We start from the raw sequence: 27,985 nt of genomic DNA on the forward strand, positions 1-27,985 counted from the left end.
TCATCTTTGCTAACTTTTAGTCCTTAGCAAGCCGTTAAGGAAATTCCCATCAACGTCGGTGATGATCCGGCAAATGACGGCACACCATTTGTCAACTCTCTAAGATCTAATTTCAAACCAATTCAGGATAACTTACGCGGTGTTCTGAGGGGATACATGGACACAGGAATCACAGATATCTTCTTTCAACCTACCATAGCCGACACCGTCAATTTCCTGCAAAATGGGGCACTTCTCAACGCAATCACTGAATCCGACGAGGAGCTTATAGAGGCCGCGGCAAGGAATATTGTCAAGCAAACTGTATGTCAAGAGACATCTCATAGAGGATTTGCGATTTGCCAGAATCCTCTTCTTCATGATGATCCTATCTAATGTCAGTCTTTTAGGCCGCAGGAATTGTTGCTGGAATTTGGAACGAACAAGGGGTTCGTGTGGGAGTCCTCAACGAACGGCGCTGCGATCGATCGCTTTGCGCGATCGATCCCGATGGCTGTGGAGAATTCCGGTTTTTGGCTTCTGACTTCAATGTGAGTTTAGTAAATGAGCTTTTCTGAGAATCGTGCCAACTCTGACCCTTTGCAGCCTGTTGTTTGTCTAGAGTTGGGTATTGGACGCGATTCAGACTTCAGATTGAGAGCCACTCTTGCTCAACTAGAGCTTAACGTCGAGGACGTTACCAAAAATGCAGTAAGTCTCGATTTAAGCCATTCCTCTATCATTTCGTCCAAATCTGGTATATTCATACAGCCGCTGATGGTTCAATAGGCCACCTGTCCCCAAGAGTCGCGAGTCTTTCCTCCTCCGGACACAGATATTATTTCATTTGGCTTTCCTCAATGTACTTTTCCACTGCGATTGAACTAAAACTAGATCAGAGGCATTAGGGCTCGCCACATGTCCTTTTCTCCGATGGGTCAGGGAGGGACCCGAGGGGGTGATAGCCTTGCAACTACTCCGTAGTTAGTTAGTGTAGGTCGTTAGCTGAATCTTAATAGCTAAATCCCATAATCGGCAAGTAAGCCGCGATTGATGAACGACACTCCTCCTTCTTGCACGAAGAGGGTATACAATGATGATCTCTTCATCCAAGAATATATGGTCATCGGCGATAGTATGTCTATGAGAATACCAAACCAGACTCACCGCCTGCATGTGTACATACATCTCGTCAACCAAACTAACGGGCCTTGGCGGCTGATCCGTCGGCTCAAGACCAAACGCCTTGTTGCCTTACATATGGATCAGCCTCACGACGACTTCATCCATCATAATCATGTGCAACTCAAAAAGCGACTCAACACCGCCGTAACCGATCAGGCAGTGGTCCCCCCGGGCAGAAGCACACGTCAAGGACTGTCAACACACATAACCTTGTTGGACAGGAGGCTAGACAAGATGAAAGCCTGCGGCCCCCAGCCGTCAGGAACCGCCTCCCTGTGCAAGCTGCACTGAATACCCAGCCGATCTTGGGTTAAGGCTTGGTTTCCTCCTTTCCCCCCTTTTCGAGAGAGAAATCTGCCCTAAGTGATGACAGGTCCAATAGACTCGATGTCAGCCAATTGCTGTATCACGTCGGCGCCATCTTGATTGGATTTCAACAAACCGCCGAAGGACTGATGAGTGGGACGCCAAAGTGATGTGCTTGGTTTGGATCGTCAACTCATTTCCAATTGTGTCGATCAAGCAGATCATTAGGATCACAGTAGTGTAGCAGATTTGGCCGGGTGATCCCAACGACTGTATGATGTGCCCAGCTGGAGATCATGGTTCAGCCAGGGTGATTCGTCGGACAGAGTCTTCAGGCTGTGACGATGAACAGATTTGCAATCACATGCAGTAAATGTCCCAGGTGAAAGCCAACGCGGGTGTAGAGTTCCCCGTTAGCAACTTCATGTATCAATATTATCAGATGAGATCAGATTGGACCATCCGGTAGAACATCGTCAGGGTCTTCTCCCACCAATTTACCCACCGTCCTGACCACGTGCCGCAAGGCTTTACAGGCCGGGCTGTCAGGGAAACTGTCCATAAAACTTTCACCAAAATCACAAGCCATGCCAATCCTCGGATCAAGAGGGACGGCACCAAGAAATGGAATTCCCATGTCTTGACACAATTTCCGCCCTCCCCCTGTGGTGGGCCGGAATATCTGGGATTCATGGGTGCATTTTGGGCAGACGAAGCCCGACATATTTTCAACCAAACCAAGAACGCGAATGCCTGCTTTGTGGCAGAAGTCGATTTCTTTGCGGACGTCCAACAATGATACTTCTTGTGGAGTTGTGACAACGACGGCGCCATCGACACCTGACTCTTTCAGGAAAGTGTTGACCGACAAATGCTCATCCGACGTCCCCGGCGGAGTGTCGACAATTAAATAATCTAGGTCACCCCACTCGACATCTTTGAGGAATTGTTTGATCAACCCGTTCTTTTTGGGACCTCGCCAGATGACAGCATCATCTCGATTGGGCAGCATGAATTGAACACTCATCACTCCGAGATTGTCGGTCACCCAAACTGGGCTCCATCCTGCATTGGTGACATGAATGGTTTCGTTCTCGACGCCCATCATCTTGGGGATGGATGGGCCGCAGATATCGGTGTCCATGATGCCAACGGTTGAATCAGGGTTGGCTGCGAAGGCATGTGACAGCAAGGAAGAAAATGTCGACTTTCCCACTCCGCCTTTCCCTGACAGGACCAAGATTTTATGTTTTATACCAGCTAATCGTTCCGTGATGATGGGAATATCAGGATCGGGCCCTTTTGGGGCGGATGCGCAGATGGCTTGATTTGGACATCCTGCGCATGCGTCGCCTTGGCCTGCTTGTTCGGACTCTGGACCGGGACAGTGTTCTTGAGAGATGTATTAGTATATTGTACAGCAAAAACCCCGTTGTCAAACAAGAGCGACTCACCAGGTTCGGGTGCGACCAAGTCAGGCTTCTTCTTAAGTGGGGCTTCCAGAGCCTCAGCGAGAGGCTCTTCGAAGGACGGCGCCATTCGTCAGCTTTCTTATACAGGTGGCCAGTCGTGTGATGATTTGATTCTCGAATGCAAGGGGTTGAGGATGTGATTGTTGTAAGTGGTGATGGTATAGGATAGTGGGATGGCAAAAGGCGCATGGGCAGAGAGAAAGATTGGTAATATGACTGGGCCAAGCGGAGAGTTTCCACGAGGCTGTTGACCACCAGAGCCGCCCAAAGAACAAACGAATTAGAGGCAAGTTTAGGCATGAATGGTGCAGGGTCCAGGCGGCAGTTGGGCCCGGGGCAGGCGGAGACCGGCCCCTCGCTATTGGTCAGTCAAGTTCGGTGACATTCCACCAAACAGTCTGTGGATAGAAAACTAGTCCTTGACTTTACACATACTAAGGTTATGAGATGTGAACAATTCTTAATTCTTGTTAGGAGCGACATGGGAGAGGTTTGAGAGCTAGTCGTTGAACATTGATGAACAATGCAGACTTGCACCAGCATAGGTAAGATACTACCTTAGGTACCTATATGCAGTGAATTCTAGCCCTTGGTGTAAAGTCTTGGACATAAAATCGTATGGCGTCATTTGGAGGGAGAAAGTGAAGTGCCGGGAGTTGGAGTAGGATGGTGCCCCTCTTCCCTCGTTAATGCCTTTGGTGGGATGGATGCATAGCGGTGCCTCGGCCACCTCCCGTAGGCACTTGAGGCATACCTACCATTATTGTTATAGGCTATGTGGCTGTCTTAACCCACCTAAACAGACACTAACAATGCCTTGGCCGTTAATATGGCAATTATCACTGGCACTGGAATGCACGGCATGGTTCACCTGCACGTGGGTCCAAGCATAATTCGGGGCTCTCGGCCCCTCAAAGAACCGCTTCAGCCTGTCACGTCTGCGCAAATTCACCCAACAAACTCGCTTCTGCCTCTGCGAGTTACTCTCCGTGCTCTCCCACTCTCTCCGTACGCGCTAATTGCTGCACTCTCACATGGTACCCACAGAAACTCGTCGAGGACACTTCACACACTCTTCAAAATTCTCCTCTGTTGATTTATCCGATTCAAGCTCCAGTCCACAGTCAAGAGAACTCCAAATACCTTCCTCCAGACCCCGCCTCCAAGGCTATGTGCGCACTGTGTGCAATCCAGATCAACTCGACAATGTCTCCTTGATTCACACAGACTTTCTTTCTCTTGTTCCTTTTTCAGCCGTCTTTGTGACATCCGACAGGGCTCCACCTGGTGACATCGCTTGAAAGGGCCCAGAACAAGTCGAGTTTCTTTTCTCTTAGCATCTTGACCTTTGTCTCAACCATGGCGACTTCAGTGGACATGGCCGCTGATGGTCTTCGGAAGCGCAAGGACTCAAATCAGAAGGCCACCGAGGATGAAGCTCGACAGGCTGTCTTGCATCTCAATGCCTTGGAAGAGAACTCCGACAAGGCAGAAAAGGATAGGAAAACATATGGCCGAAGTCCCGACGGCAAAGTCTTTCTTGTTCCACAAACTCATGACATGGTTACCCAGCTGCTGTCCCCTACCGAACCCAAGAACTTTGGAGATCTTCTCGTCCTCTTCATTCTCTTGTTACATTTCATCTTGGCCTGGAAATTGCCCACGCAGTACCGAACCTTCGTCCTTGGAGCCGTCTTCCTCGTGTGGAGAGCTGGCTATAATATTGGCATCGGCTGGCTGTTGCATATGCAATCCCATCACAAACTGATGGTCCGTTGGGCTCGCAAGTCGAAACTCTTCCCCAGCGCGTCAAATGGAGAGAATCCTTACCCTCGACTCAGAGCTTTTGTCAAACGTGAACTCGAAACCAAGATCGCCGAGGACTATAATTTCGACACTGCCCCCATCGAGTACAACGCCTGGCTAGCTTTTCGTCGAATCGTCGACCTCATCCTCATGTGTGACTTTACCTCATACATGCTGTTTAGCATCTGTTGTGCCCACACCCCGCCGAATGAATCCCTCATTATGACCATCTTCCGCTGGGCCCTGGGTCCGCTGCTCTTCATTTTTAACCTCTGGGTCAAGCTGGATGCCCATCGCGTCGTCAAGGATTACGCCTGGTACTGGGGGGATTTCTTCTTCCTCATTGACCAAGAGCTGACCTTTGACGGTGTCTTTGAGATGGCCCCTCATCCCATGTACTCGATTGGATATGTTGGTTATTATGGCACTTCCATCATGGCCGCGAGCTACAAAGTACTCTTTATCTCCATAATTGCTCACGCCGCACAGTTTGCTTTCCTTCTTGCTGTCGAGAACCCCCACATCGAACGCACCTATAGTTCTCCTCCGCCTCGACAGTCGGTCAACAAGCTTCCCCTAGGGCAGTCAGAATCTTCCCAAAATGAGTCAAGCCTTGCGAAAGAATCATGGCCTGTCCCAGGTCACGCTCAACCACCCCAGACGCACAATCTTCTAGGACTCCAAAACTTTGATCTCTATCGCACCACCGACACTTCCATCGCCATCATCTTGCTCCTCTTCTTGGCATTGACCATTGGCACACCAGACACCACGTTCTGGAAGTTCTTTTTCGTCATGTTTGCCGTGGTCTGTCGGCTGTGGTATTCTGTCGGACTTGGCTATCTCCTCAACCGTCAATCCGTCAAGAAGAAGTGGACTCGCCACTTTTTGAAATATGGTGAAAGCACCGGTGAGGCTTGGCGACAGTGGAAGGGCACATACCACCTCAGTATGACTCTATGCTATGCAGGCTTCGCAGCTGCATCGTGGAAAATGTACACTTTGCCCACTGATTGGGCGTATGGCCTCGTGCTCCTCAAGCATGTGATCGGTCTCAGTCTGGTTGCGTTGCAAGTCTGGACCGCATTCAGTATTTACGATCAACTGGGCGAGTTTGGCTGGTTCTTTGGAGATTTCTTCTTCGCTCAAGAACCCAAGTTGACCTACGGAGGCATCTATCGATTTCTCAACAACCCCGAACGCGTCTTGGGCCTTGCGGGAGTTTGGGGTATTGCCTTGATCACCAACAGCAAAGCCATCTTCTGCCTTGCCCTACTCAGTCACACCCTCAGCCTTGCGTTCATCCAATTCGTCGAGCGCCCTCATATGCAGAAACTTTACGGCCGAAGCCTGCGACAAGATGCCGGTCTGGTTCGTAGCTTGCGAAGATCCCTTCCCCCACCACTCCGCCAGTGGCAGGATGGCATGGACAAGGTTTTGGGGGAGACTCTCGACTACATGGAAGACTTTTTCGACGCTGCACGACCCAAGCTCGCCGCTGGAGTCAACAGCATCGTCGAAGACACCAAGAGCCTCTTCCCTCGCATCACCATCACCACCCAAGAAACCGAGGTTGTCGGTGTCGACCCGAAAGACTACGCACTTGTTGTCGAAGGAACAGCACCATCATTCCTCCCTGATTCACCATACTCAAGCGACCAAGGCGACCATTTCGGTGGCTCACCAGCAGAGCGAACCGACGACTTCAAGCCTCTTCTCTTCGAGTACGGAGCTCCCATCACCGTGAAATGGACCGCCCCACTGAACCACAGCAAGAAAGATTGGGTCGGCCTATACAAAGTCTCCGACAATTACAGCCGCGAAGTCACCAAGATATCATCCGCTGGACGGTGGATCGCGACGAATTTCGGAGAATACGACCTCTCGGAAGAAGGCCTCATCAAGAGCGAAGTCAAAGTCACACAAAAGACCAAAGACGGAATTGAAAAAGAATACATGAGCGGCGAAATGGTCTTTTCAGGCGACAAACTCTGGTGGACACAAGGAGTCTTCGAATTCCGATACCACCACAACGGCAAACACAATGTAATGGCGATTTCCTTGCCGTTTGAAGTCCGAATCCCCCGCTTCAGCGAAGATGAACTGGAATTACTCGATAGTAACATCTCATTCTCGACGCCAATGTCATCACATAACGATGCGTTGATTCGACGAGCTATTGAAAGTACATTGCTGCCTCTGGTGCAGAACTGCTTTGATCGTGATCCGGATATTGCGCCGAGTACGGCAAAGGAGGCATTTGGCGGATTGGTGGATCGGGATGGCAAGTTTGCAAAGAGGGTGGTGTATGCGGTGAATCAAATGTTTGGAATCGAGTTTGCCCCTCAGGTCGTCAAGGTGGATGGTAAAGTCGAGAATCTGGCTTGGCGTATCTGGGAGGCCAAGAAGGTGTTGGCTCATTTCAGTATGTCGAGGTCGAGAGGTAGTACGACGCCGGTGGAGGTAGAGGCGGAGAAACCCATTGCGGTGGATTGAAGGGTTGAGTGTGGGTTGTGGGTTAGGTATGGATCGGTTTGAAATTGCGTACAGTAAGTACAGTCGGAGGTCGGAGGCGTTGTCCCAATATACATGGCTGTTGAAACATACGAGGAGTGGCGTGGCGGGTGAAGGATAAATCAAATTTGTCTCGGGTTGGTTGGGACTAACAGAAAATGCATACAGTTTGCATAAACAAGTAAATAAGGTACGCACGTACATACAGAGAGCATTGCATTTTGCATACACCTGAAGGGAAGGAGTTGCTCAAAAAAAATGCGAATCAACGGGTCTAGTTTTATTGAAAATCCCAGAATCTTCTATTTTTAAAGTATCTTTACATCGCTAGCCCGGAGGCAGGATTGCTCCAGCCAAAAAGTCTATCCGAGCCACAGAGCAAAAGTCAAGTTCTATGTAGCCTTGTCCAAAAACACGCCGTGCATTGCTGAGTTTTATCGAGGTGGGCTTTTCCTGCAAAAGAAAGGAGAAAAAGAGAAAAAGAAAAATGATGGATGAAGATGCCAGGATCCTCAGTAGTAGATGGACCTGGTCCGGTGGTGAGGGAGGATCTTTTCGTCGTCGATCTCGCCTCTTGCTTCCATCTCCTTGCAAGTGTCGTAGAGGAAGAAGTCGATCAAGACTGCATTCAGGCGGGCCTTGGACTCGGGGTACATGGACTCGATCTGTCGGCGCAACAGCTCAACGCACCAGATGCTGCAACCGCGGATCTCGACCTCAGCTGGCTCGCCTGGTTCGAGCATTTCGAGCCGGGCAATGCGACTCTCTAACCGTGGCGAGTACCACAGACAGTTGAGCGACTGTAGCATCTGTGGGATGCGGTAGTCGGCAAACATGGTCAACGACCCAATGTCCCAGAACTCGCCGTATGAGATTCCGTTGAAGCACGCCCACAGGTCCGCCACCATAATCTGCGCCCGTTTGTAAAGGTGCACCCGTCGCGCCTTGAAGGTTGTTTCGTCCTGAAAATTGGGGAAATGTTGTACAAGAAGGTTGACCAGCAGGGAAGCAGAGTGATCGGCTTGCTTGATTAGTGTTGCGGGCGAAGACTCGAAGTCTCGGCACAAGATTGTCCCTGCTTCACGCAAGATAGAGATCCGTTCCTCCAAAAGGGGGATTGGCTCAGCCGTTGCAGACCGGAACACATGTGCCAGCAGTGTATCCGGGCAAGCGTCGATATCTTGCCAGAATGATGGAGTGGTAATGGAGATGCCTGTTGGAGATTGAGTGAGCCAATGTCTGGGAGCGAGGGGAACTAAATTCCAAATACCTTCGTCTAACGCTCTCTGGAGAGCAGCAACCAAAGACCAGTAGCCAGTCCAGGTGCGATCCTTGTAATGCACCGCAAATCGTTGGTCAGCAGGCAGCTCCGACCAGAAGGAGAAATTGAGTAAGTTCATGGTGAAAATAAAGTTGACGGTGGCTTCGTCCTTGGTCTGGGGATGGAGTTCATGTTCGGACCAGGTCTGGGTAGAATAACCCTTCTTCTGCATCAATTGCCATACTGTATGGGCGGCGGCTTTTGTGCCCGACATGGATATTGACACATCAATGGCATTGTCGCAGATGTACTCGGCGGATTTCAAAACTCCTGTGTTGGGGGGAGCCGTAGGAGAAGTTGGTCCCAGACCAAGGGACTGCCGGATCAGAGCCAGGAGTTCCGGGTCGGCTTCATCATCGGACATCTTCTGCGGTGACAATAGACATGAGGTAGCCAAGTTATCGTTCTGGCTTGAATGTCACTTGTGCTGGGGTAAAGTTTTGCTGGGAGGAGTTTTGATGCTGGAAAGTGGTTGCATGCATGTCCGATTTGGGTTTAGGCAACAATTTGCGGCCGATGCCATTCCATGCAGGAGCCAGGGAGAACTACAACGGTGCAGTGCCGCTTTAACAAATCCTCACCTTTGTTGAACCCCTTCGTCCATTACTGGCTTCAAGAAGGACGCTTGAATTTCTCCTGGGAATGGTGTGTTGAGGATCATCTTGATGTCGATCAAAGTGTGGGCCAGGAGCACCAGGATTCCCGGGAAAAGCAGAAGGTGGTCGGCCCTACATGCATGTCTTGTACCTGACCTATACGCCGTTGATAAATACCTAGGTAACATCTGCCAAAAGGCCAGGGCTTGGGCGCCTAAGAGATGATGAGTGATAGGCGCAGGGGCGGTTGGGGTTACGTACCTACCTGACCCAAGTAATTAATTATTCTTCTAGGTGCAAACTCCTTCTATATCTCCCCTTGACATACTCATCGCTTTTCCTACTCGGGCACGGCAGTTCCAACAAAACATCCCATCCATACAGTAGCACGAGCAAATACCTATACTGGTTACTGGTGATGCCCACGCGGCTTAAGCGAGCAGAACCATCGATTGTGGGGTTAATCTTTTCCCTAAGAGAATCTGGCCTCCCAATCGATTCTCGCTTCTCAGCCTCAGGCACCGTCGCACCACAGAACACAAATTAACTCTAAACTCCGTCCCTTAGCTACCTCGTCAGGTCCCTAGGAAGTCAATTCCACGCATAGTTTGTCAATCGTGTGTCGTGCTTAGATCGGAACTTGGGTATCCGCGGTACCACCGTGTCACTACATCACTGTACTCGTACTGTATTGTCGCGCGCCCTCCAGTACAGATACTGGAAAAGGCAATGCGCCCTCAGCATCTTCCCGCAGCGCAGCGCAGACCATCATTTGATCATCCATCATCTGCACCTCAACCTCTGTGTCTCTCCAATACTTCTATCGTTCCATCAACGGCAGCCTCGCCAGAAACGGCATTGATTCTCCTTCTCTTCTTTTACTTTCACCTGTCTCTATTTCCCTTCTGCGCCCTCCATCCTTTGAACCCGTGTCACCATCTCTTCGCCTTTTCCTCTCAACAGTCTTTACCCACCTCCAATTGGATCTGAAGATGCCTCGCTCTTTCTCGGGCTAGCGATCCACCATCACACTTTCTTCTCCAAGCTTCAACCTCCAATATGCCTCGCGAAACGTGGGCCAAACAGTCCTTGGGTGCCACCCATCGTCTTGTCAAAGAGGTACCATTGCACAGATCTGTTGTTTCTCCATGTCGCAGACTAACAAGCCTACTCTAGTCCCGCGTTCTACTGGTCGGCGCAGGTGGCATCGGCTGCGAACTCCTCAAGAACCTCGTCCTCACTGGCTTCGGCGAAATCCATATCATTGATCTAGATACGATCGATCTCAGTAATCTCAACCGTCAATTCCTCTTTCGACATGAACATATCAAGAAGCCCAAAGCCATCGTGGCCAAAGAGGTTGCTCAAGCCTTCAACAAACATGTCACCCTCGTTCCCTATCATGCCAATATCAAAGACAAACAATTCAACCTCGAATGGTTCTCCTCCTTCAATCTTGTTTTCAACGCCCTCGACAACATGGACGCCAGAAAACATGTCAATAAAATGTGCCTCGCTGTCGATGTTCCGCTAATCGAATCAGGAACTACCGGCTTTAGAGGCCAGGTTCAGGTCATCAAAAAAGGCCAGACCGCATGCTACGATTGTACCTTCAAATCCACCCCTGTCACATACCCTGTCTGCACAATCCGGAGTACACCCAGCCAGCCAATTCATTGCATCGTTTGGGCAAAGAGTTATCTCCTTCCAGAGCTCTTTGGAACTGCAGAAGATGAAGCCCCCGACCTTGACACCGCAGAAGATTCAGAAAATGCAAAAGAGATCCAGAAATTGAAAGAGGAAGCACAGGCTCTGAAGAAAATTCGCGAGTCTATGGGCTCTGAAACTTTTGCAAGACAGGTGTTTGACAAGGTCTTCAGTGAAGACATTCAAAGACTGGCCAACATGGAAGACATGTGGAAAACCAAAAGTCCCCCACAGCCTCTTTCGTGGGACTCTCTCGAACAAGAGGCTTCGTCCGTCCCTCTCACCATCCTAGAACAGAACCAGACCGTTTGGTCTCGCGCAGAAAACTTTGTCGTCTTCAAGGACTCACTTGAGCGACTGGCAAAGCGACTCGCTAATGATCAAGCCGAAGCCAGCAAGGCCAACCTCCCCGCCCCTCTCATCACTTTCGACAAAGACGACGACGACACCCTTGATTTTGTCATCGCCTCTGCCAATCTGCGCGCAATCATCTTCGGAATCGATCCAAAATCAAAATTCGACACCAAGCAAATGGCAGGAAACATAATCCCCGCAATCGCCACCACCAACGCTATGGTTGCCGGACTCTGCGCAATGGAAGCCTTCAAAGTCCTCAGGCAAGATTTCGCCCGCACCAAATACCTCTGGTTGAGGAACGGCTCTTTATCCACCGACCAACTGGAAAAACCAAATCCCGAATGTCCCGTCTGCAATGTTGTATCCGTCATAGTCCATGTTGACTTGGAGAAGGCGACCTTGAAAGATCTGGTCCATGATATCCTGAAGACGAAGCTCGGCTACGGAGAAGAGATCACCGTCATGAACGATGCAGGTATCATCTATGATCCTGATCTGGAAGACAATCTTGAGAGAAAGCTGACAGAGCTGGGAATTGATGACGCTAGCTTCATACTTGTCAAGGATGACGAAGATGAACCACGAGTGGACCTGCAATTGGCCGTTCTGGCTAAACAGGCGACAGAAGGTCAAAATCCAATTGCCATTGCTGAGAAAGAAGGCCATACCGTTGAACTCCCCAAAAAGCCAAAGAAAGATTCGTCCGCCTCAGCAACTGACGTGCCTAAGAATGACGGCGCGGAAGCAAGTATGACCAACGGGATCAACGGGACAAATGGGAACGATGTTTCGGTCAATTCAACAACCAAGAGGAAACGAGCTCTCTCTGACGCAGGAGAGAGTGGCACTCCAGTAGCCAAAAAGCTTCAAGGCGCAGTGGGCCCAGCAGCCACTAATGATGCTATTGTGATTGATGAGGATGATGGTACTCTTGTGATTGCGGACGATTAGAATGGGCCAGAGAATGGAAGAAAATTCATGATACCCCAGCAGGCGGAATGATTTGCTGAACCTTGGATGAATGACTGGAGGATTCAGCACATGATGCTTCGTGGACCCTTTGGAAGTCCTAGCATCAGCTTGGATAGACCAAGGTGGAAAGATTCAATAGACACAGAATCTCAGAGACACTGGGCCTTGCAGTGCAGATATAGCTTTACAGCTCCTAGGACAACCTTGAGAGCCTGTACAATACAAGCGCTTTGACGCAAATAACAACTGAGGATGATTGAAGTTGAGTGATGTGGCTGATGGGGGTAGAGTTTTGTCAAATTATACACATGTCAATGCCAGACTTGAACCAAAAGTAAGTATGGTGTCGTGACAATTATAGTCATTGCTTGGATAGTATACATGATGCCAGATCGTGCTCTATACGGACGAAACACAATCTCTTAAGTGGAGGATTGATGGAGCCATAGGACCAGGATCGACGAGATGGTTCTGGCGTGACGCTCAGGTGGGATGTGGGAATAAGTCACAAATGGTGAGCTGAAGGCGACAGCATTAGCGACGACGCGACCGGGGTCAAATCGCGCTGAGACCTCCGTCCAGGTTGAGGACACAATTGTTTGCGTACTCGTTTTGGAGAAGGAAGCCCACGGCGTGGGCCACTTCATGACACTCTCCGAGTCTTTGGAGGGGAACTCGGTCCTTCATTTTGTCCCGTTTAGTTCGTGAGTATTGAGCTGCAAGATGAATTGTCAGCAGTAGTATCAATCATACGTTTTGTTCCTCTGAAAGAAGAGAAGACAGAAATGGGGATCGGCGACATACTCGCCAGTTCTCTGGTATTCATGTAACCGGGCAAGACGGCATTCATCCTGATGGGAGGAAGCACCTTATCATACCGGGCCCAGAGATTTCTACACTCGACAGTCATGACACGCGTGAAAGCATTCAGGGCGGCTTTAGAGGCGGCATACTGAGCGGAGCCTGCGCCGCCGTGGCTGGCCAATATAGATGAAACATTGACCACACACCATGACTTGGTAGGGCGCGTTTTCGGTTGTAATGAAGATCCGGTCCTCGACTTTTCGGCGTTGAGCAATCTCGCCTTTTTCTGATAGGCTCGCATCATGGCTCTGATTAGGTGGAGCGGCAGGTGATAGTTGGTCTGCCATTGCTCCTTTACAGATTGCAAAGTTTCCAACAGGAAGGGCAGCGTCCCGCTGACATCGGAACAATTGATTAGAACGTTGTGGTCCTATACACACGAGTTTGATTCAGTACGCCTTTACTTTCGATGGAGAGAAAAAAGAATGACCTGCAGGTGACTGACCAGGTCGTCCAAGAAAAGGTGTTCCCCGGTCTTGTCGTTGTAACAGTAGTAAGAGATGGGAAGGGTTTTCCGTTTCCACCGCCCTAGTAGAGACTGGATGGCGGCGATGCCTTCTTTGGCGGAACTCGTGCCGAGGATGAGGTGACGAACTCCACCAGAAAGAAGTTCATTTGCGACGGCTAAGGAAATTGCTGACATGCCACCGGTCAATAATACCGTGAGTTCTCCGTATGGTTCTCCGGTGGCAGAACTCGTTTGCATCTCTCTGACCCGGTCCACATTCGTGATATTGTAGAATCGAAGCTTGGTTTCAAAATCGGCATCGTACAAGTGGTGAAGAATTCCCTTTTCATCTGCATCTAAAGGAGAAGAGTCAGTATCCTGGGACTGGTGGCATGGCGAAACTGCTTTGTTACCATTCGAAGGCAGCATAAACTTGAGACGGTCTACATTGAGCGAGTGTATGCTCGCCTCGCGAGAGGTCTTAGGATATACTGATTTAATGGGAGGCACATATTCCGCGTCGAGTTCATCAAAATCGATGTCTTCTGAATCGACCTCCTTGTGCGATGCTTTTGGGCCCCGTGAGGTCGATCGGTCATCGTGTTGTCGCAATCCAACTTGAGATGAAAACTGCCGAGGAAGACATATTGTGCTTGGTCGAGCTGAAGCCAGGCGACGACATACTAAACGACCAAACCGGGCCATGAGTGATAGGACGTTGTGGAATTGATTGAACATTTGAAAAAGTACTTGATCGACCAATTGGAAAAAAAGGTGAGCCAAACGGTCCGAATGCTCCGCCGTCTCTACCCTACGGTGGAGATATTTGATTGAGAAAGCACTCTTGGCATTCCAAACTTGGCGCGTTTGTGACTTCCGACATTTCTTTTCTGTTGATGCGTCGAATGTCTTGCCTGTCTTCTAACCCTACCGTTTTTCTTTCCAACATCTTCCTTCTACAGTGTTACGGAACGTGTCATCTTCTCTTCGACCATGGCTGCCAACGGGGTCACCGCAGCTCCATCTCCGTTCGTCACCCTTGTCTCCTCCGATGGATTTGAGTTCCATGTTCGCCGATCTGCTGCCTGCGTTTCAGCCACGATTCGTCGAATGCTAGATTTGCAGAGTAGGTGACCCATGATGCGGGGGCGATGAAGCATGTTCAACACTGACAAGCTCGTCCTCTTAGGCAACTTCAGTGAAGCCCAGACCGGAGTTTGTCACCTGGAGAACATTAATGGCATTGTCCTCGAAAAAGTCGTCGAATACTTTTACTACAACGAGAAATACCGCGATAGTGTCGGTGTCCCAGACATGGATATTCCTTCAGAGCTTTGCCTGGAACTGCTCATGGCTGCTGATTATCTCATAACTTGAGATGTTTGGCAGACCACCCTTGCACTCCACAAGTGCTTTACGAAGTCCCAACATCCCATCACCGTGGTCACCCTCGGATGATGATATCAGACGACATTCTCAGAATTAGCGGGACATACTCTGCAGTATTCGCCGAACCATACACGCCCAGAGTATCGTGTCACACAAAGGCCATCCAGTCGCCACGGCAATCGCACCACATACTGCATTATCAGCCTCGTATCAATTGATCGAGCGCCGAACTTACATACACGCAGAAGAAATCCGACCAGCATACAATCATTGCTTAAGGACAGGCGACGGTATTTCTCCCTGGAGGAAGGGACCTGCGAGGCATGGACAAGTGTCTACGTGGCAGGATATCCTCAACCTAATTCAGATGGTTAATGCAGAACAAGGCATGATGTGAGCTTTGTCTATGTCTCAGGTTCAGCCAGAGCTGTTTCGTCTACGGCTACTGAGATACATGTGTGTCCTCGAACCTGGGATGTACGCTCAGGAAGATCCTATACCAAAAAGGTCAGCGTTTTGTCATTTTCAGCTCTGATCAAAGGTTTACTTCTCCCTTGTTCATTCCACTCCATCCTTATGATCATCAGCGTTTCGTTTCCACCTGGCAAAATGAGCACTATGAAAGCCACCCACCCATCAAACCTATCCCCGTTATCTGCCTTCCCCATTCCTCCTCCATCATTCCACCCATCTCAAGCATATACGTCGCGTAAAATCCACCTGCCCTCGTTCGAGGAATTCCTACAGGCCGACGTCTATATGAGATGGCAGATCAGATATCACGACCCTAGATCATCAGGCAGTCCGCGGGCTTTTTTTCTTCCGTGCCGATATCCGGACGTTCTCTCACGGGGAGACATATATATTTTTATCTTTCTATGTTTTTGTATTGTAAAGACGAAGATTCAGAGAATAGGGCATTGTGTGTGCTCTGCGATGTTATCTGTTTACAGTCATCGGTTGACCCTGACTCACTGAATGAATGTCTGACATGAGTATCGTTGAATAGACCATACGTGAGGTTGGTCTTCATGTAATTCTGGTGTTTTACCTGTATAGATATCTTATTTACGTTGATGCGACTTTGTCGTGAAATGAGATACTGTCGTAACCTGAACCTGGGTCCTAGGAATTTGCTCTGAATGTATATATGTATGGGTATCAAGTCTATCAGTGGACCTAGTGTATCGGTATCTAATATATGTGAATGAGGCCATTCATTCCATCTCCAGCCCTGGTCCTTACTGGATCTATAGTCATAAAATCATCATGCACCAATTTCCCCCCCCTTCTGTGAATGTTTCATCCCATGACCCCATCGTCATGATATATGACTTCCGATTCTCTCTCTCAATTCTTTCCAGCAAAGACACTCCCTCCCGCTGCTGCCCGTACACCTCCAACTCCACCAGCACCTCTTCCCCGTCCCTTCCCCCCTCCCCCTCGTCCACCTCCACCTTTCGAACTCCGCGCCACTTTCTCTTCATATAACTTTTCCCTCCCAAACCCGGCATCACTCAGCCGGAGATAACTCACAATACCGGAGTCAACAACCGCGAGCATAACGTTCCGAGTCCCGTGTTTAATCCGCGCCTCCAGCCGAGGAGTCTTGGTCTTTGACGAGACGTCTAGAGCTTGCGAGTCGAGAAGATGTGAGATCTCTGAAAGAGTGGGGATCGTGCATGTGTAGGGGTCTCGTGCGTCGATGATGCAGAGTCGGTAGTCGGGTGGTGGAGGGGCGGTTTTGCGGTATGTGCTGGCGGTATTGGGTTTCCAGATGTTGTAGGAGATGCGGTATGGGGAGGGTGAGGAGGAGGGTGAGGAGGATGAGTGGTGGTTTTCGTTCTGGGTGGTGGAGTCGTGGAATGGGACAAGGGCGAGAGAACGGAATATGTCGGCATAGTTTCTATAGAGTCCTGGGGCGACGAGAGGGCCTAGTGAGGGACATGAAAGTCCTCGTTGAGGCCGGAAGAGCCAGGCGCAGAGTCGGCGGATGAGGGTCGTGGCAGTGAAAAATGGTTGGATTCGAGAAGGCGAGGAGGAGTTTGGATGTTGGAGTGAAGAAGACGGTGTTTGAGAGGTGGAGTGTCCGTTCGCGATATGGTCATAGTCATCAGACACATCGTGATGCCAGGTCGGTGCTCGTTGAACAATATATCCTGCTCGCTTCAATGCGGCGTACACGATATATCGTTCCAATGTAAGACCATCCTTTCCGATGAGACTTGCATATGCGCCTTGCAAACTCATGGGGAGTTCGCCGACTGTGGGCTCGTTGGTGGTAGTGGTGGTGGTGGTGGTAGCCTGACTTGGACCCTGCTCGTGAACATTGTCTTCGTCTTCGGGGTCATCATGTCTCTCTTCTTCTTCTTGTTCTCCTTGGTCATGGTCTGCAAGTTGACTATCCGACATAGTCAGCGTCTCATATTTCTTCCTCTCCCCTGCGTCATGCGATTCGATCGCAACGGTATTGTCCTGACTACCACTAGCCACCTCTGACCGGTGCTCTTCAACATCCTCCCACCGAATATCCAAACTCCCTCTCTCAAGTAAATACAACGCCTCCTCTGGCAACAGCCACACCCAATTATTTCTGTCCGCCTGACCCATGACTTTCATATGTGCACTCTTGACCTTGTAGATGACGACCGGACGAGCGAATCCTCTTGCATCACCTCCACCACCACTTTCACTGCCAGAACCACCATCTTTCGCATCCCATTTCCATAACCTCTCGTCCGCAAAATACTGTCCCACGACATGATTCTTCTTCGCATGCACTCTCACAGCACTCAAGGCCGTATGCATCGCGAGTCGCGAAGCATCGAGGGCAGATGCCTGAGCACGTGTCGGGTTCGGTTCAAAGTCTTTGGTTCCACGTTTAGGCACACTTGACTGTGACTGGCCGTGTGCTGATGAGGAACCTTTGGTGAGTTGGGCGAGGAAGCGGAAATCTTGTGTCTCGTCTTCCAAGTCATCCTGGTCGTCGTGAATGTTGGTTGAGGAGGAGGGCGGTCTTGTGGGGATGAGGTCTTCGTCGGCGTCGGCCATGATGGCGGGGACGGGTTGGGAGGTGGTGTGGTGGGGAGGAGTCCCCGAGAGGAATGCGGGTTATATATTGTTCGGTGGGTGATTATGAGGGTTTGACGGTTTGCAGCACTCGTATGCGACGAATATAAAAGTGAGGATTTATCATGGTCTGATGTTCGTTGATTCAGGCGTTGATCATGCGAATGTGAAAGTGAAAGTGAAAGTGAATTTGGATATATTTTCTGAGTCAGTGTTGTAAAGATAATTGAGATACTTGAGTCATGAAAGGAGAAATGAACTGAGGTGCCCACGCGGGGAATATATGATTACTGCAGTATAAAACCTACTCCGTATGCAGGCCAGGGCAGACGCACTGACTTCGATTGATCAAACTTGTCATTGGGATTAGAATGTCAGAGCCTTTATGACACTTATTCATCCCATTGGACTTTGAATCCATGACAACCCCATCATCCAAGTCCAAGAATGAGTCAGCCTCAAAATCCCTCGACGCCATTCTTGCAACTATTCGGCTCAACCTCTCCAACACACTTGCGACTTTCGGTGCCGAATCGCAGCAATACTATTCTGTTCGGCAATTGATGCATGAATATCTGATAGAAAATTTACGCTTGTTGGACGAGGAGACTGCAACGAAGAATGATGGTCGAGAGGAGGTGAAGACTCCAAGCGAAGAGCTAGTGGAGGCAAATGCCGAGTCTAGTTTTCAGGCGATCGAAGATGAGGTATTGAAACTGATGTCCGGATTGTCTTTGCGGTAGATTCGACATGGTGATGGTGACACTGGATGAGTGGTCAAGTGTCGTCGTTTCGGCACTTCATCGACCCTAGAATCTACAAAACAATTCTCACATCTCGCCTCTTTCTACCGTGTATAGCCTCGGTTAATTAAATTCAGGGTATGTTTGGCATTAGCTTCATATCGTAACTATCCTAACACTATCCCAGCTTTCCAAATACTGCCTGGACCGATCTCTAACCCTTCAGGGAGATCAACGCCGTGCCAAAGAAAAGACATCAAAGGTGTGAGAAAAGGGAAGCACCGTAGCGGGATTTAAGCCCTCCGTCTCTGCGTCGCTATTAGGGATCGCAGTTTGGTACGGCCAAAGTCAAAGACATCATCGCCACCATCGACGACGCCATAACCAGAATGACCAGGTCGTCACCAATTCATACAGGTTCGCTCAGGACACTTGTTCAAGGCCCTCTCAAGTGTCTCTGATCGTTAATTTCCGGGAAATGTGCCAAAAAACCTTCAATGTGTACTGACACCTGCACATCTCGTTGACGTCGTTGTAAACACGGGGTCGGTGGTTTGGTGGCCCTCGCGGGCAAGAATCTACCAATCCTCATGACTGACATCGCTCATTCTGGAAACCATGTTGTTTCCAATAGCTGAAAAGAATCGTGGTGGAATATGGTGCCGTCCATGTTGGAATTTCCTTCCAGCTGGAATCTCACTGACGACAGCAAGCCGCGAATCTGAGGTTCGGCGAGGTGATGTGCTGTAGGCCAGATATGAAATCTTGGCGGAGGAATTTCCCGCAAATGGTGTAGACGAGTCTCTCGTCTCTGGTTGTGACTGTAGCTTTGTCAGTCAATGAGTGGTTTCTTGGCCGATCCAACTATGGCTACTCCAATACAATTCAGAGCGTTGGGATCGGATGCGCGAATGATGGTGGCGAGTGGTAACATGGGGTTTTCGGCGTTGATGTGTTGAGCGTCTCGGGCGGCTTGCTCGATGGCCTCCATCTCAGCTTTGCAGGCGGCATGATCCAGAGGACAAACTACTATTGGCTGTCTCAGGATGATGTCTTTGGCGCCTGTCATTGAAGCCTGGTGGCTGATTAGCTTGGGATAGGCGATATCATCAAAGTCAACACTCACCTTGATAGTCAAGTAATATTCGACCTTGTACAGGCCGGCGGTTGTGGTGAATCCTGGAACGGCATACGTTGGATATGCCGGTCTACCACGAGGCATCACCCCGTCGGCATCTCGAAGGTCATTCGCGGGGAAGACAAGGCCTAGATTGGTGAAATATCCTCCTTCTGGCATCTTGACGCCAACTGTTTCTACCTTTCTGACCAAGGTTTTGGCCTTTCTCTGTGGTTCGTCGCCTTCATGATTGTAGATTACCTCCTCGTCAATGCCAATTTCAATCTTCTTGATGGTCACCTTTCGCGCCTTGGAAAGCCAATCCGGGTTCGGTGACAGTTTGATGTAGACGCTCACAGGATCTAGAGGGCCGTATGACCACCTGGGTAAAGAGATTCCTAACGTGACCAAGTGATCCGTCACGCGCTCGGCAGTTTCGGGCCGATTGTACATGCCAAAGGTGGAGAGAGTGTCGTACCGAGTAATGGGAACAGGGAAGTTGTACGTCTTGCGGTCGTTGGATCCATAAGCCACTGTCACGACCATCTCATAAAAGGTTTCGGCGGTCCTTCTGGGCAGTTGGAGACTGGCAGGTGGCACTCTTCTGGCCGTCTCTTGACCTCCGCGACCAAAGGGGATGAATATGACAAAGGGCAAGTCCATAAACATGATCTCTTCATATTCTCTGTTTGCGGGACATCGGAACAACAGCATTTCTTTGCCCACAGTCTCGGTGGACTCTCGCCTGGGGGCGGCCAGATGTTTCTTCGTGACGGAATCGGCATGGGGATGGATGCTTTCCCTCCTTTGGAGGGCGATGGTTACGACGGAGATATTGACAGGGCTGGATATGCCGACCCCCGGCCTGATCTCGACTGTTCCTTCAATGCGAGGCTAAGGATGGGTGGTCAGTATCGCACATGAGGTGGGGCAACACATCAACACAAAAGCAAGGGCGGGCGCACCAGTGTAGCAGAGATTCCCGGGTAGCCGACGAGAAAGTTTGTATTGGGGCGGCCGGAAACTCGCACGAAAGCGCTCATCTTCTCGTGAAGGAGGCGCCTACAATGTGACCATCAGGTGTAGATATACAAGAGCAAGGCCTTTGGTAGGGAGTCGTCAAAGAGGAGGATACTCGCGGGGGCCTTGTCCTTAGAGTGGATAGTGGGCGGCCCATAGAGACGGACAATCTTTGTCAAGTGCTAGTGTTACATGAAAGCTAGCAAACGGAGACGATGCTGGACTTCTTTGTGTTTTGATATGCGCGTGGAACAGAGGGTCGGAGACGATGTGGTGGGTAGGATTTGTCCACGGTGTAAATTGGATTGGGAGGGTGCGGACTGGAGGGAGGATTCGAGGATGACTAAGGATACAGGCTGAAGTTGGAGTCGATGAGGGACAATCGATTGGAGAGGATAAAGGAATAGAGGACTGAATAAGAGAAAGCGAGGATATAGGACGCGGGCGGAGGTGAGTTGCGTTGGGCAAAGGGATCGTGAGATGGGCTGACAGAGTTGACGACAGGACAAACAACGGGTGACGATGTAATGATCACAACAAGTAGTGAGTAGTAGTAGTAAGGCAGTAGTAGGAGAAGAATTAAGGCGTCTTAGTGACGGATGATGCGATGATAGACCCTGGAGACTACGGAGATACAGGCTGCAGGATGCAGGTCGCGGGCTGGCCGCAGGCTGGACAGGCAAGCCATGAAGTATGTCAAAAGCCTTGGTGATACTTTGTCAGTTGAGAGTTGATACCTAGAGCGCCTAAATTATAGGCTGAAGGTACGCCCGAGGGACCCAGAGTCCCGAGAATCCTGCAGGTTCTCGACTGACTCACTTAGAGTTGCGGAGTAGGTCAACTTAGGCTTCATGACTGTTGTGCACGGGCGACTTCCGGGGCCGTTATTTGCCAGCCTTCTTACTTGGGGCTCTCTGATAGGTGCTCCAACTCCGGACTTGGTTACCCAACACGCTTGGCCCGCCTTGGTAGAGACTCTCCCGTCAAAGCACATGCATCGACCCTTATGCATTTCAAGATCAAGGTAAGATGGAGGAGAGGTGGGTTGACTCGTGTACAAGGCACGTGTGCATTTGAATTACCTCCAATCTTATCATTCATGACTTGACTATTTGATCGTGGAGAACAAAGCACGACCCATATCATTTTGTAAAAACCCGCATTGGGCGGCCCCCAAATGAAAGTGATATCTTTACTCGTTGGTACAGCCTCTTCTGGACGCCTAACAGCGACCGTTTGCGGCCCAGTGCCTTTATTTGTCCAACTGTGTACATCAAAGGTCAGTAGTACCACAGTATTTTACTACTGATATTTGGCTTGACTTCTCACGTGCCTTTTACATAATGTACTGAGACAGGGATGTGTATATCTGCCTGAACTAGCGATTTCATATTTCCAGCCCCTCAGCCTCATCAGCTTCTCATAATACGTTCAGCTAATATGATCGCAAACAACCCGTAGATAAGAACAAGGCTCTTGAGCCGTTGAATTTGATTCAATTACTACCGTATTCAGCTGAAGCCACGTCCAAAAGCCAAGGCCTTCATGATAGCGGTGGTACACCAGAGCAACCCTGACAAGTCATGTGCTCATACCAACATGTCCATATGACAGATGCACAGAGCCGTTAGTCAAATACGAACAGGCAGAGCCCATCAAGCCTTGTTAATATCATCCCCATAGCGCTCTCTAGGAGTGCAACAAGCCACCAAAGAGAGGAGCTGTGGTGCTCATGGAGGATGCCTCGTAATTTCCTGGCATCTTGAGAACTTCTCCGCGTCTCTCGATCCAAATGCTTTCTCGCTATGTGAGAAAGCAATTGCAGAGTTTCACAAGATCGACATCACAACGCGGGCAGCATTGTACTGACCCAATCTCGTATTGTGGGGCTATTTGGCAAATATCGTGATGTTCTTAGAGATGCAGAGATGCGTTGTGCCATCTGCACACGGAGAGGAGATCCTCCTCCCTCAGGTGCTCGTTGGACGGACGAGGTCGCAAATCGGCGCTGAGGACGTCTCTCTGGCGTCCCGGAGAACTCGTGTTCGGCATGGTTCTGCATGGTTCGAAATCGCTAACCGGGTTGCATCAGGCTGGAGTTGGGCTGGCAAACCCCTCGTTCGTTCTTCCTTCATTCAGCCAGCGGGTTTGCATGTATTGTGATAGACTCCAGAATAATCTTTTCGTCCTTTGGCCTGTATTTCTTGTCGACCTTAACGGCCTCGATGCGATCCAAAGCACCTCCGTCTTCCGCACCCTCGATGACACGCCCAAACACGGTGTTCTTGCCATCGAGATGTGGTGCCTCTTTCAGCGTGATGAAGAACTGACTACCGTTGGTCCGGGGGCCTTTGTTCGCCATCGATACCATCCCTCGGCCAGAGTGTCGTAGTGCAGGTACTTTAATCTCATCCTCAAAGTATTCTCCCCAGATAGACGTGCCACCCTTGACGACCGTAGTCGTGCCGTCGCTTGCATTCTGTCGCTGCGACTGTGAGGTATCTCCTCCCTGGACCATAAAGTCTGGAATCATTCGGTGGAACGGTGTTTTGTCGTAGGCGCCAGAGGCAGCAAGGGCTAGGAAGTTCTCCGCCGTCTTGGGCACGGATTCGCAAAAGATCTCAATTTTGATGTCACCGTGTGTGGTGTGCAACTATCAAGGCGCTCGTGTCAGTGTCTATTGGACCATCATTAGGGAAAATTCACCACTCACCGTGACAGACATGATCCATTGGCTGTGCAACCGCTAACGGCGGCCGCAGCGCGTCTGGAGAAATGAAGAAAGCTGAATTGGAGGATATCCACACACCACCCTCTGCACCACACTGGCCTCGTCTAGGGGTGAGGGACTGCCCTTGAAGTTGTCGTACGTTGTAGAGTGGAAGAGTACAACTCGATGTCCAACACACGGACGTGAGCAGGATTAAATTTATCCTTCCTGCGTCGCATCCTCCCGCATGTACTTTTGGAGAAGGAGGGGGTTGACGTTCCAGTCACGTGTGAGATACCAAGGAAATAGAAATAACTGACACACAGACACGTCAACAGTCAGCCTCGCTGGGCTACTTATTCATACTATCGAATGCAAGGAGAACAATCATCATGTATCAATGCCATTCGTGATGGATTAGATTCCTAGTCGCCGCTGTCCCAACCAAATAGATACCATGAAGCGTCCTGGAAATACCCGACTCCATCCATGACCATGACCTTGTTTTTCGATATCAAAGTGTCTGTACAGTGTGCCTCAGCTCAATATTTCATGCCTTGAGGCTTCATGGCTCGTCCTTCCTTCAATCCGAGCTTGGTCGTCAGTACAGAATCAAAGCAAGCATTCATCAATGACTCTTGTTGTACACGGCGAGCGATTTCTCTGGCATGCCGACAACTGAATCTGCAAAACGATTAACCCCGTGCACATCGCATAAATCGTTGGCTAATTCCTTGATCCCCAATAATCATTGTCATTATCATCCCCCAAAACTCGAACTCGATAACAGATTCGAATTCTTCTTGCCCATCCAAGTCATCAACATGGTATCAAGTTGCGTTTGCATTTCTGCCAACCTGGTTCGCTCATCCACGAATAGATTGCTCATCAAAGGATGATCAGGCCCAACTGGAGTAACATTCGACTTGTCATGCACAATGATGAGGAGGTCTTTAATATCTTGGTTATTCTCCATGTACATCCGCAGTGATGCATCAGACCATGTTGGCGTTGACCGAGCCGTAGATGGTGTATGTGTCGCACTTGATGGCGAAGGCTTGGACGAGCTTGCACTTCCTTCAGAATCGGCAGGATTGGTGTCAATATACTCCGGCCCCAATGCTTGTGCATGAGATTTTTGGGCGTTGAAACTCTGCGAAGATGGGTCCATTGTTGAGGGCTGGTTTCTCAATTCTGATTGCACAGACTGACCTTTACCAGCTGTCTCGAACGATAGGGATTGAGTCTCCTGTTCTGCTGCCCTTGGAGTTGGCTCATCATCATCTGATACGTCTGCTTGGGTGTCCAACTGTTCCTTGGATCCTTGGAGATAGCCAGCCTTGGCCGGAGAGGTGGTGGTCGAGGTTGACATTTGCGTGGGTTTGAGGGTGGTGGAGGTATTCGATGAAAACATCGAGCGTTGTTCCGAGAGAGATGGGAATCGCTTGACTTGGGCGACAGACTGGTTCTGATTTGTCGCTGCATAGGGGTCATCCGATGCTTGACTAGATTCGCTATCCACCTTTCGGAGAGTACTTGACAGGGTCGCAGAAGCGGGCCCGGCTGCTGCTGAAGCTGTGTTCTGCGTCGTTCCAGTAGCAAAACTCTGGGGATTACGGTGATCCGTTGGGGAAGCCTTGGGTGATACAGACCGGGGCGGTTTCTGCAGCTTGCTAGGCTTACGTTCCGGTCCAACCTCAGGTCGAGTATTGAGCGAGTCCAGCGATTCTTTGGATTGTGGTGACTGGCGCGCCTCTTCCGACGGTCTTTCAGCCTCTTCCTGAATGGCACCCTTTTTGCTGCGTTTGAAGAATCCACTCAACATGCCCTTCTTCTCCTTCTTTTTCTCCTTCGATTTATCGTCCACCGCCAGCACCTTGTCAAAGGTATCGATGCTGGGTCGTTGCCGATCTTCCTGTTCCACTGATGAAACATTGGCGTCCGAATCACCTCGAAGCAACCGAGGGGTAAGAGAGATCTTCTTAGTTTCCGCCGTGTCGTCTCTGAAGAATGAGTCGGTGTTTCTAACATTACCCTTCCGTGACCTCGACACAGGTTCTTCAGCCTTGGATTGTTCGATACCAGATTCGGTCGCAAGACCTTTGACTGGACTGGCTGACAAATTGCTGTTCAGACTCTCATTGCTGGTCATCCGCTGCACTCCATTGGTGGTCACTGCAGTGCGCTGAGCCTGTTGTTCGACTTCTCCAGTTGACTTGTCTTGCGATTCCTCTGCTGCATCTGTATCATCGACATTATCGTCGCCCATCTGATCCAGTTGACTTTCGTCAGCTTCGTCTTCCTCGTCAGAATACTCATAATCAGAGGGCTCGTAATATGTTGGAGCTGTGAACTGCACAGTCTTTGCGTTTCTTCGGCGCATGGCCTTCTTTAGAGGATTTTTGGATTTCTCCGGATTATCTCCCAACATTGAGGCGGATAGCTATTTGAAGGTTAGCCAAGTTCAATCTGAGGGGTTGATAGACGAACATCGATGTTCCTGTGCTTGTTGAGGCGGGCCAAACGTTCCGTGGGAGTTTCAATGTGTTCTGCAGGAAGATAGCCTTGACGACGTTAGTTTTGGAAGAGGACAAGAGAACAAATGAGCCATACCAATACTGCCGTCCTTGACCACTCTAACCAACCACCAATAACTGTTACTGTCGTCTAACAAGACCATTGTGTCGCCTTTGGTAGCATTGGCTTGGCCTTCGACGGTGGCCACAAAAGTGTGTAAAGCGTAGACGAATTCGAAATCAATGTCCTCTATGTCTCGTAAGCATTCTCCTCCCCAACCAGAATCAATAAAACGATCATCAGCTGTAAAGGAAAAGTCTTCGGTGTCATCATCAGAACTTGAGTCATGGTCCAGGATATACACATTTTCATCCTGCCAGTCTGCGTATTGATTGTCGCTGGAGTGATAGTGGGCATGCGCCGAGTAATTCTCGTGAGACGTGTCACTTTCGTCCAGGAGTAGGGGGTCGTCCAAGGGTAGAAGATATTTCTGGAATTCTTGGGATTCAGATAAGGGAATTGAGATTCCGAGTATGGAAGTTGGGAGTACGGAAGTTGAGTTTTCGGAGTCCAGATGATTATGATGGCCAGTTTGATGGTCTTCTTCCTCGGTATCCTGGTAGACCTGGAACTCACCAAGATGACTGGTCGAAGTAGAATCTTGTGAAAGGTTCAAGGGGAAATGATCAGGGGTAGACGAAAACGGTGAGGATGAAGGGATTTCACGATCGATCGGTGATGAAGAAGCTGGAGAGGCTCCACACATGACCGAGTCGACTCGTGGGGGCCACGCAGGGAGGGGGTATTTACCATCATCGATTGAGGGTGAGCTTGATATCTTATCCAATAAATCGTCGTCCATGTCTTCATCGTGGGAATCAACGCTCTCGGCCTCATCAGTGTCCTGGGGATTGTAGCTTGAAGTCATGGGACCATTTTGGGAACTCCCTCCACCAGGCTCGTCTTCCGCATCGCCATAGCCAAAGGCCGCTCCAGCAGACTTGTCCTCCGAGGCTCTGGGGCTGGAATGTTGTTGTTGATAAGCCTCGTGCTCGGCTTGTCTGAGAGTTTGGGCTTGGTGTGGAGCAGCAGGCCCATAACCATATGGGGAAGGATGTGTAGGTTGGCGGGAATGATCTTGAGCGGAAGGGGTATTGTGATCTTGTAAGTCAAGAGTATCTATGTGTATGGCATGTGAGTCAAGGAAAAGGTTTGGTATGGGAGAGTGTAGTTCTTACCAGCTCTCACGAGCTGCGGTTTCAATGTTGTCATCGCACGAACCATTTGCAGGGAGATGTTGAATCTGGATTCCCGTGCAGGGCCTTGGAGATCAACTGCCTGTTGCGCAATTCAGGTCGCATAGAGACAGAGGCGCAGGATGAGAGATGGCCCGGGGTTGTGGAGGCTGCGCGGAGGGGAGTCAGGGCGGATTTAGTGAGGTCGCAGGAGGTGGTTCGGGCAGATAGACCAAGGCGTGTAAAGTCAGGTTCGATAGCGAGACAGTAAAACAGTAAGGAGCGACGCGTCGGAGACGATTTATGAAGGATTGACAGGTTTTGGAGGGTTTGCGCAGATGGTGGGCGCGGGTCCAGTGTGATGGTGTGTACGGAGGATAAATGAGGAGGGTGGTCGAGCAAGTAACAGCAGTTCAATGGCGATGTGGGTTATGTTGACATGGACGAGGACAAAAGAATGTCGAAACCAGAACCAACAGTCAAGAAACAGAGTTCCAGAATGGAGTGGTGATTCTTGAGTCCATGATTCCGAGACTTGAGTACCAAAGAATGAAGAGCAAGTCTGGATAGCGCTGTAGTGGTTGGTAGTGGTGTGTGGTAGTGGCAGACTGGACTCACTCTGTTCCATTCCCCTGACTTGAAGTGCCAAAAAAAAGCA

At 49.9% G+C, this 27,985-nt stretch overlaps 10 protein-coding genes across 11 annotated transcripts; 3 read left to right on the plus strand and 7 right to left on the minus strand.

Moving 5' to 3' along the window:
• Positions 1–1,035: 1,035 nt before the first annotated feature.
• On the minus strand, positions 1,036–3,147 carry PV10_04791 (cytosolic Fe-S cluster assembly factor nbp35). The gene is made up of 2 exons (XM_016369374.1): positions 2,925–3,147; positions 1,036–2,862 (listed from the first exon to the last, which is right to left on the minus strand). The coding sequence occupies exons 1-2, from the start codon at positions 3,007–3,009 to the stop codon at positions 1,919–1,921; spliced, it is 1,029 nt and encodes a 342-aa protein (XP_016225162.1). The 5' UTR covers positions 3,010–3,147; the 3' UTR covers positions 1,036–1,918.
• A 906-nt stretch (positions 3,148–4,053) lies between these two features.
• On the plus strand, positions 4,054–7,533 carry PV10_04792 (uncharacterized protein). Its single transcript, XM_016369375.1, has one exon. The coding sequence runs from the start codon at positions 4,302–4,304 to the stop codon at positions 7,242–7,244; it is 2,943 nt and encodes a 980-aa protein (XP_016225163.1). The 5' UTR covers positions 4,054–4,301; the 3' UTR covers positions 7,245–7,533.
• Positions 7,524–9,006, minus strand: PV10_04793 (uncharacterized protein). Its single transcript, XM_016369376.1, has 2 exons — positions 8,533–9,006; positions 7,524–8,475 (listed from the first exon to the last, which is right to left on the minus strand). Exons 1-2 carry the CDS (start codon positions 8,945–8,947, stop codon positions 7,775–7,777), a joined length of 1,116 nt encoding a protein of 371 aa, XP_016225164.1. The 5' UTR covers positions 8,948–9,006; the 3' UTR covers positions 7,524–7,774.
• A 929-nt stretch (positions 9,007–9,935) lies between these two features.
• Positions 9,936–12,531, plus strand: PV10_04794 (uncharacterized protein). Its single transcript, XM_016369377.1, has 2 exons — positions 9,936–10,298; positions 10,356–12,531. The coding sequence occupies exons 1-2, from the start codon at positions 10,239–10,241 to the stop codon at positions 12,192–12,194; spliced, it is 1,899 nt and encodes a 632-aa protein (XP_016225165.1). The 5' UTR covers positions 9,936–10,238; the 3' UTR covers positions 12,195–12,531.
• Positions 12,496–14,244, minus strand: PV10_04795 (uncharacterized protein). Its single transcript, XM_016369378.1, has 4 exons — positions 13,941–14,244; positions 13,525–13,883; positions 13,020–13,449; positions 12,496–12,931 (listed from the first exon to the last, which is right to left on the minus strand). The coding sequence occupies exons 1-4, from the start codon at positions 14,230–14,232 to the stop codon at positions 12,771–12,773; spliced, it is 1,242 nt and encodes a 413-aa protein (XP_016225166.1). The 5' UTR covers positions 14,233–14,244; the 3' UTR covers positions 12,496–12,770.
• A 198-nt stretch (positions 14,245–14,442) lies between these two features.
• PV10_04796 (uncharacterized protein) lies at positions 14,443–15,431 on the plus strand. The gene is made up of 2 exons (XM_016369379.1): positions 14,443–14,653; positions 14,717–15,431. The coding sequence occupies exons 1-2, from the start codon at positions 14,521–14,523 to the stop codon at positions 14,902–14,904; spliced, it is 321 nt and encodes a 106-aa protein (XP_016225167.1). The 5' UTR covers positions 14,443–14,520; the 3' UTR covers positions 14,905–15,431.
• An 835-nt stretch (positions 15,432–16,266) lies between these two features.
• On the minus strand, positions 16,267–17,979 carry PV10_04797 (uncharacterized protein; the record flags this gene model as incomplete). The annotated part of the gene is made up of 1 exon (XM_016369380.1): positions 16,267–17,979. The coding sequence occupies exon 1, from the start codon at positions 17,965–17,967 to the stop codon at positions 16,267–16,269; it is 1,701 nt and encodes a 566-aa protein (XP_016225168.1). The 5' UTR covers positions 17,968–17,979.
• Positions 17,980–18,851: 872 nt separating this feature from the next.
• Positions 18,852–21,413, minus strand: PV10_04798 (uncharacterized protein). The gene is made up of 3 exons (XM_016369381.1): positions 20,811–21,413; positions 19,855–20,739; positions 18,852–19,803 (listed from the first exon to the last, which is right to left on the minus strand). The coding sequence occupies exons 1-3, from the start codon at positions 20,886–20,888 to the stop codon at positions 19,561–19,563; spliced, it is 1,206 nt and encodes a 401-aa protein (XP_016225169.1). The 5' UTR covers positions 20,889–21,413; the 3' UTR covers positions 18,852–19,560.
• An 816-nt stretch (positions 21,414–22,229) lies between these two features.
• PV10_04799 (uncharacterized protein) lies at positions 22,230–23,733 on the minus strand. Its single transcript, XM_016369382.1, has 2 exons — positions 23,579–23,733; positions 22,230–23,518 (listed from the first exon to the last, which is right to left on the minus strand). The coding sequence occupies exons 1-2, from the start codon at positions 23,588–23,590 to the stop codon at positions 22,997–22,999; spliced, it is 534 nt and encodes a 177-aa protein (XP_016225170.1). The 5' UTR covers positions 23,591–23,733; the 3' UTR covers positions 22,230–22,996.
• A 187-nt stretch (positions 23,734–23,920) lies between these two features.
• PV10_04800 lies at positions 23,921–27,935 on the minus strand. Of its 2 annotated transcripts, XM_016369384.1 has the most exons (5): positions 27,331–27,935; positions 26,903–27,271; positions 26,189–26,341; positions 26,066–26,139; positions 23,921–26,018 (listed from the first exon to the last, which is right to left on the minus strand). In XM_016369384.1, exons 1-5 carry the CDS (start codon positions 27,374–27,376, stop codon positions 24,336–24,338), a joined length of 2,325 nt encoding a protein of 774 aa, XP_016225172.1. In that variant the 5' UTR covers positions 27,377–27,935; the 3' UTR covers positions 23,921–24,335. The 2 variants fall into 2 exon arrangements, with proteins under 2 accessions (XP_016225172.1, XP_016225171.1); XM_016369383.1 differs by having other exon boundaries at positions 26,189–27,271.
• Between the last annotated feature and the right edge of the window lie 50 nt (positions 27,936–27,985).

The sequence above is a fragment of the Exophiala mesophila genome (genome assembly GCF_000836275.1).
Source record: "Exophiala mesophila strain CBS 40295 unplaced genomic scaffold supercont1.3, whole genome shotgun sequence".
Classification (NCBI taxonomy): Eukaryota; Fungi; Ascomycota; class Eurotiomycetes; order Chaetothyriales; family Herpotrichiellaceae; genus Exophiala; species Exophiala mesophila.

Coding starts and splice junctions, on each gene's coding strand:
- PV10_04791 (XM_016369374.1), bottom strand. CDS start 3,009: ATGGCGCCGTCCTTCGAAGAGCCTCTCGCTGAGGCTCTGGAAGCCCCA. Junction 2,863..2,924: donor CTTGGTCGCACCCGAACCTG/GTGAGTCGCTCT, acceptor ACATCTCTCAAG/AACACTGTCCCGGTCCAGAG.
- PV10_04792 (XM_016369375.1), top strand. CDS start 4,302: ATGGCGACTTCAGTGGACATGGCCGCTGATGGTCTTCGGAAGCGCAAG.
- PV10_04793 (XM_016369376.1), bottom strand. CDS start 8,947: ATGTCCGATGATGAAGCCGACCCGGAACTCCTGGCTCTGATCCGGCAG. Junction 8,476..8,532: donor CCAGAGAGCGTTAGACGAAG/GTATTTGGAATT, acceptor AATCTCCAACAG/GCATCTCCATTACCACTCCA.
- PV10_04794 (XM_016369377.1), top strand. CDS start 10,239: ATGCCTCGCGAAACGTGGGCCAAACAGTCCTTGGGTGCCACCCATCGT. Junction 10,299..10,355: donor CCCATCGTCTTGTCAAAGAG/GTACCATTGCAC, acceptor AGCCTACTCTAG/TCCCGCGTTCTACTGGTCGG.
- PV10_04795 (XM_016369378.1), bottom strand. CDS start 14,232: ATGGCCCGGTTTGGTCGTTTAGTATGTCGTCGCCTGGCTTCAGCTCGA. Junction 13,884..13,940: donor GTTTATGCTGCCTTCGAATG/GTAACAAAGCAG, acceptor CTTCTCCTTTAG/ATGCAGATGAAAAGGGAATT. Junction 13,450..13,524: donor ACCTTTTCTTGGACGACCTG/GTCAGTCACCTG, acceptor TCGTGTGTATAG/GACCACAACGTTCTAATCAA.
- PV10_04796 (XM_016369379.1), top strand. CDS start 14,521: ATGGCTGCCAACGGGGTCACCGCAGCTCCATCTCCGTTCGTCACCCTT. Junction 14,654..14,716: donor TCGAATGCTAGATTTGCAGA/GTAGGTGACCCA, acceptor TCGTCCTCTTAG/GCAACTTCAGTGAAGCCCAG.
- PV10_04798 (XM_016369381.1), bottom strand. CDS start 20,888: ATGAGCGCTTTCGTGCGAGTTTCCGGCCGCCCCAATACAAACTTTCTC. Junction 20,740..20,810: donor CGGGAATCTCTGCTACACTG/GTGCGCCCGCCC, acceptor ACCCATCCTTAG/CCTCGCATTGAAGGAACAGT. Junction 19,804..19,854: donor AATATTACTTGACTATCAAG/GTGAGTGTTGAC, acceptor ATCAGCCACCAG/GCTTCAATGACAGGCGCCAA.
- PV10_04800 (XM_016369383.1), bottom strand. CDS start 27,376: ATGGTTCGTGCGATGACAACATTGAAACCGCAGCTCGTGAGAGCTG. Junction 27,272..27,330: donor ACCGCAGCTCGTGAGAGCTG/GTAAGAACTACA, acceptor CCATACACATAG/ATACTCTTGACTTACAAGAT. Junction 26,140..26,188: donor GGTCAAGGACGGCAGTATTG/GTATGGCTCATT, acceptor AACGTCGTCAAG/GCTATCTTCCTGCAGAACAC.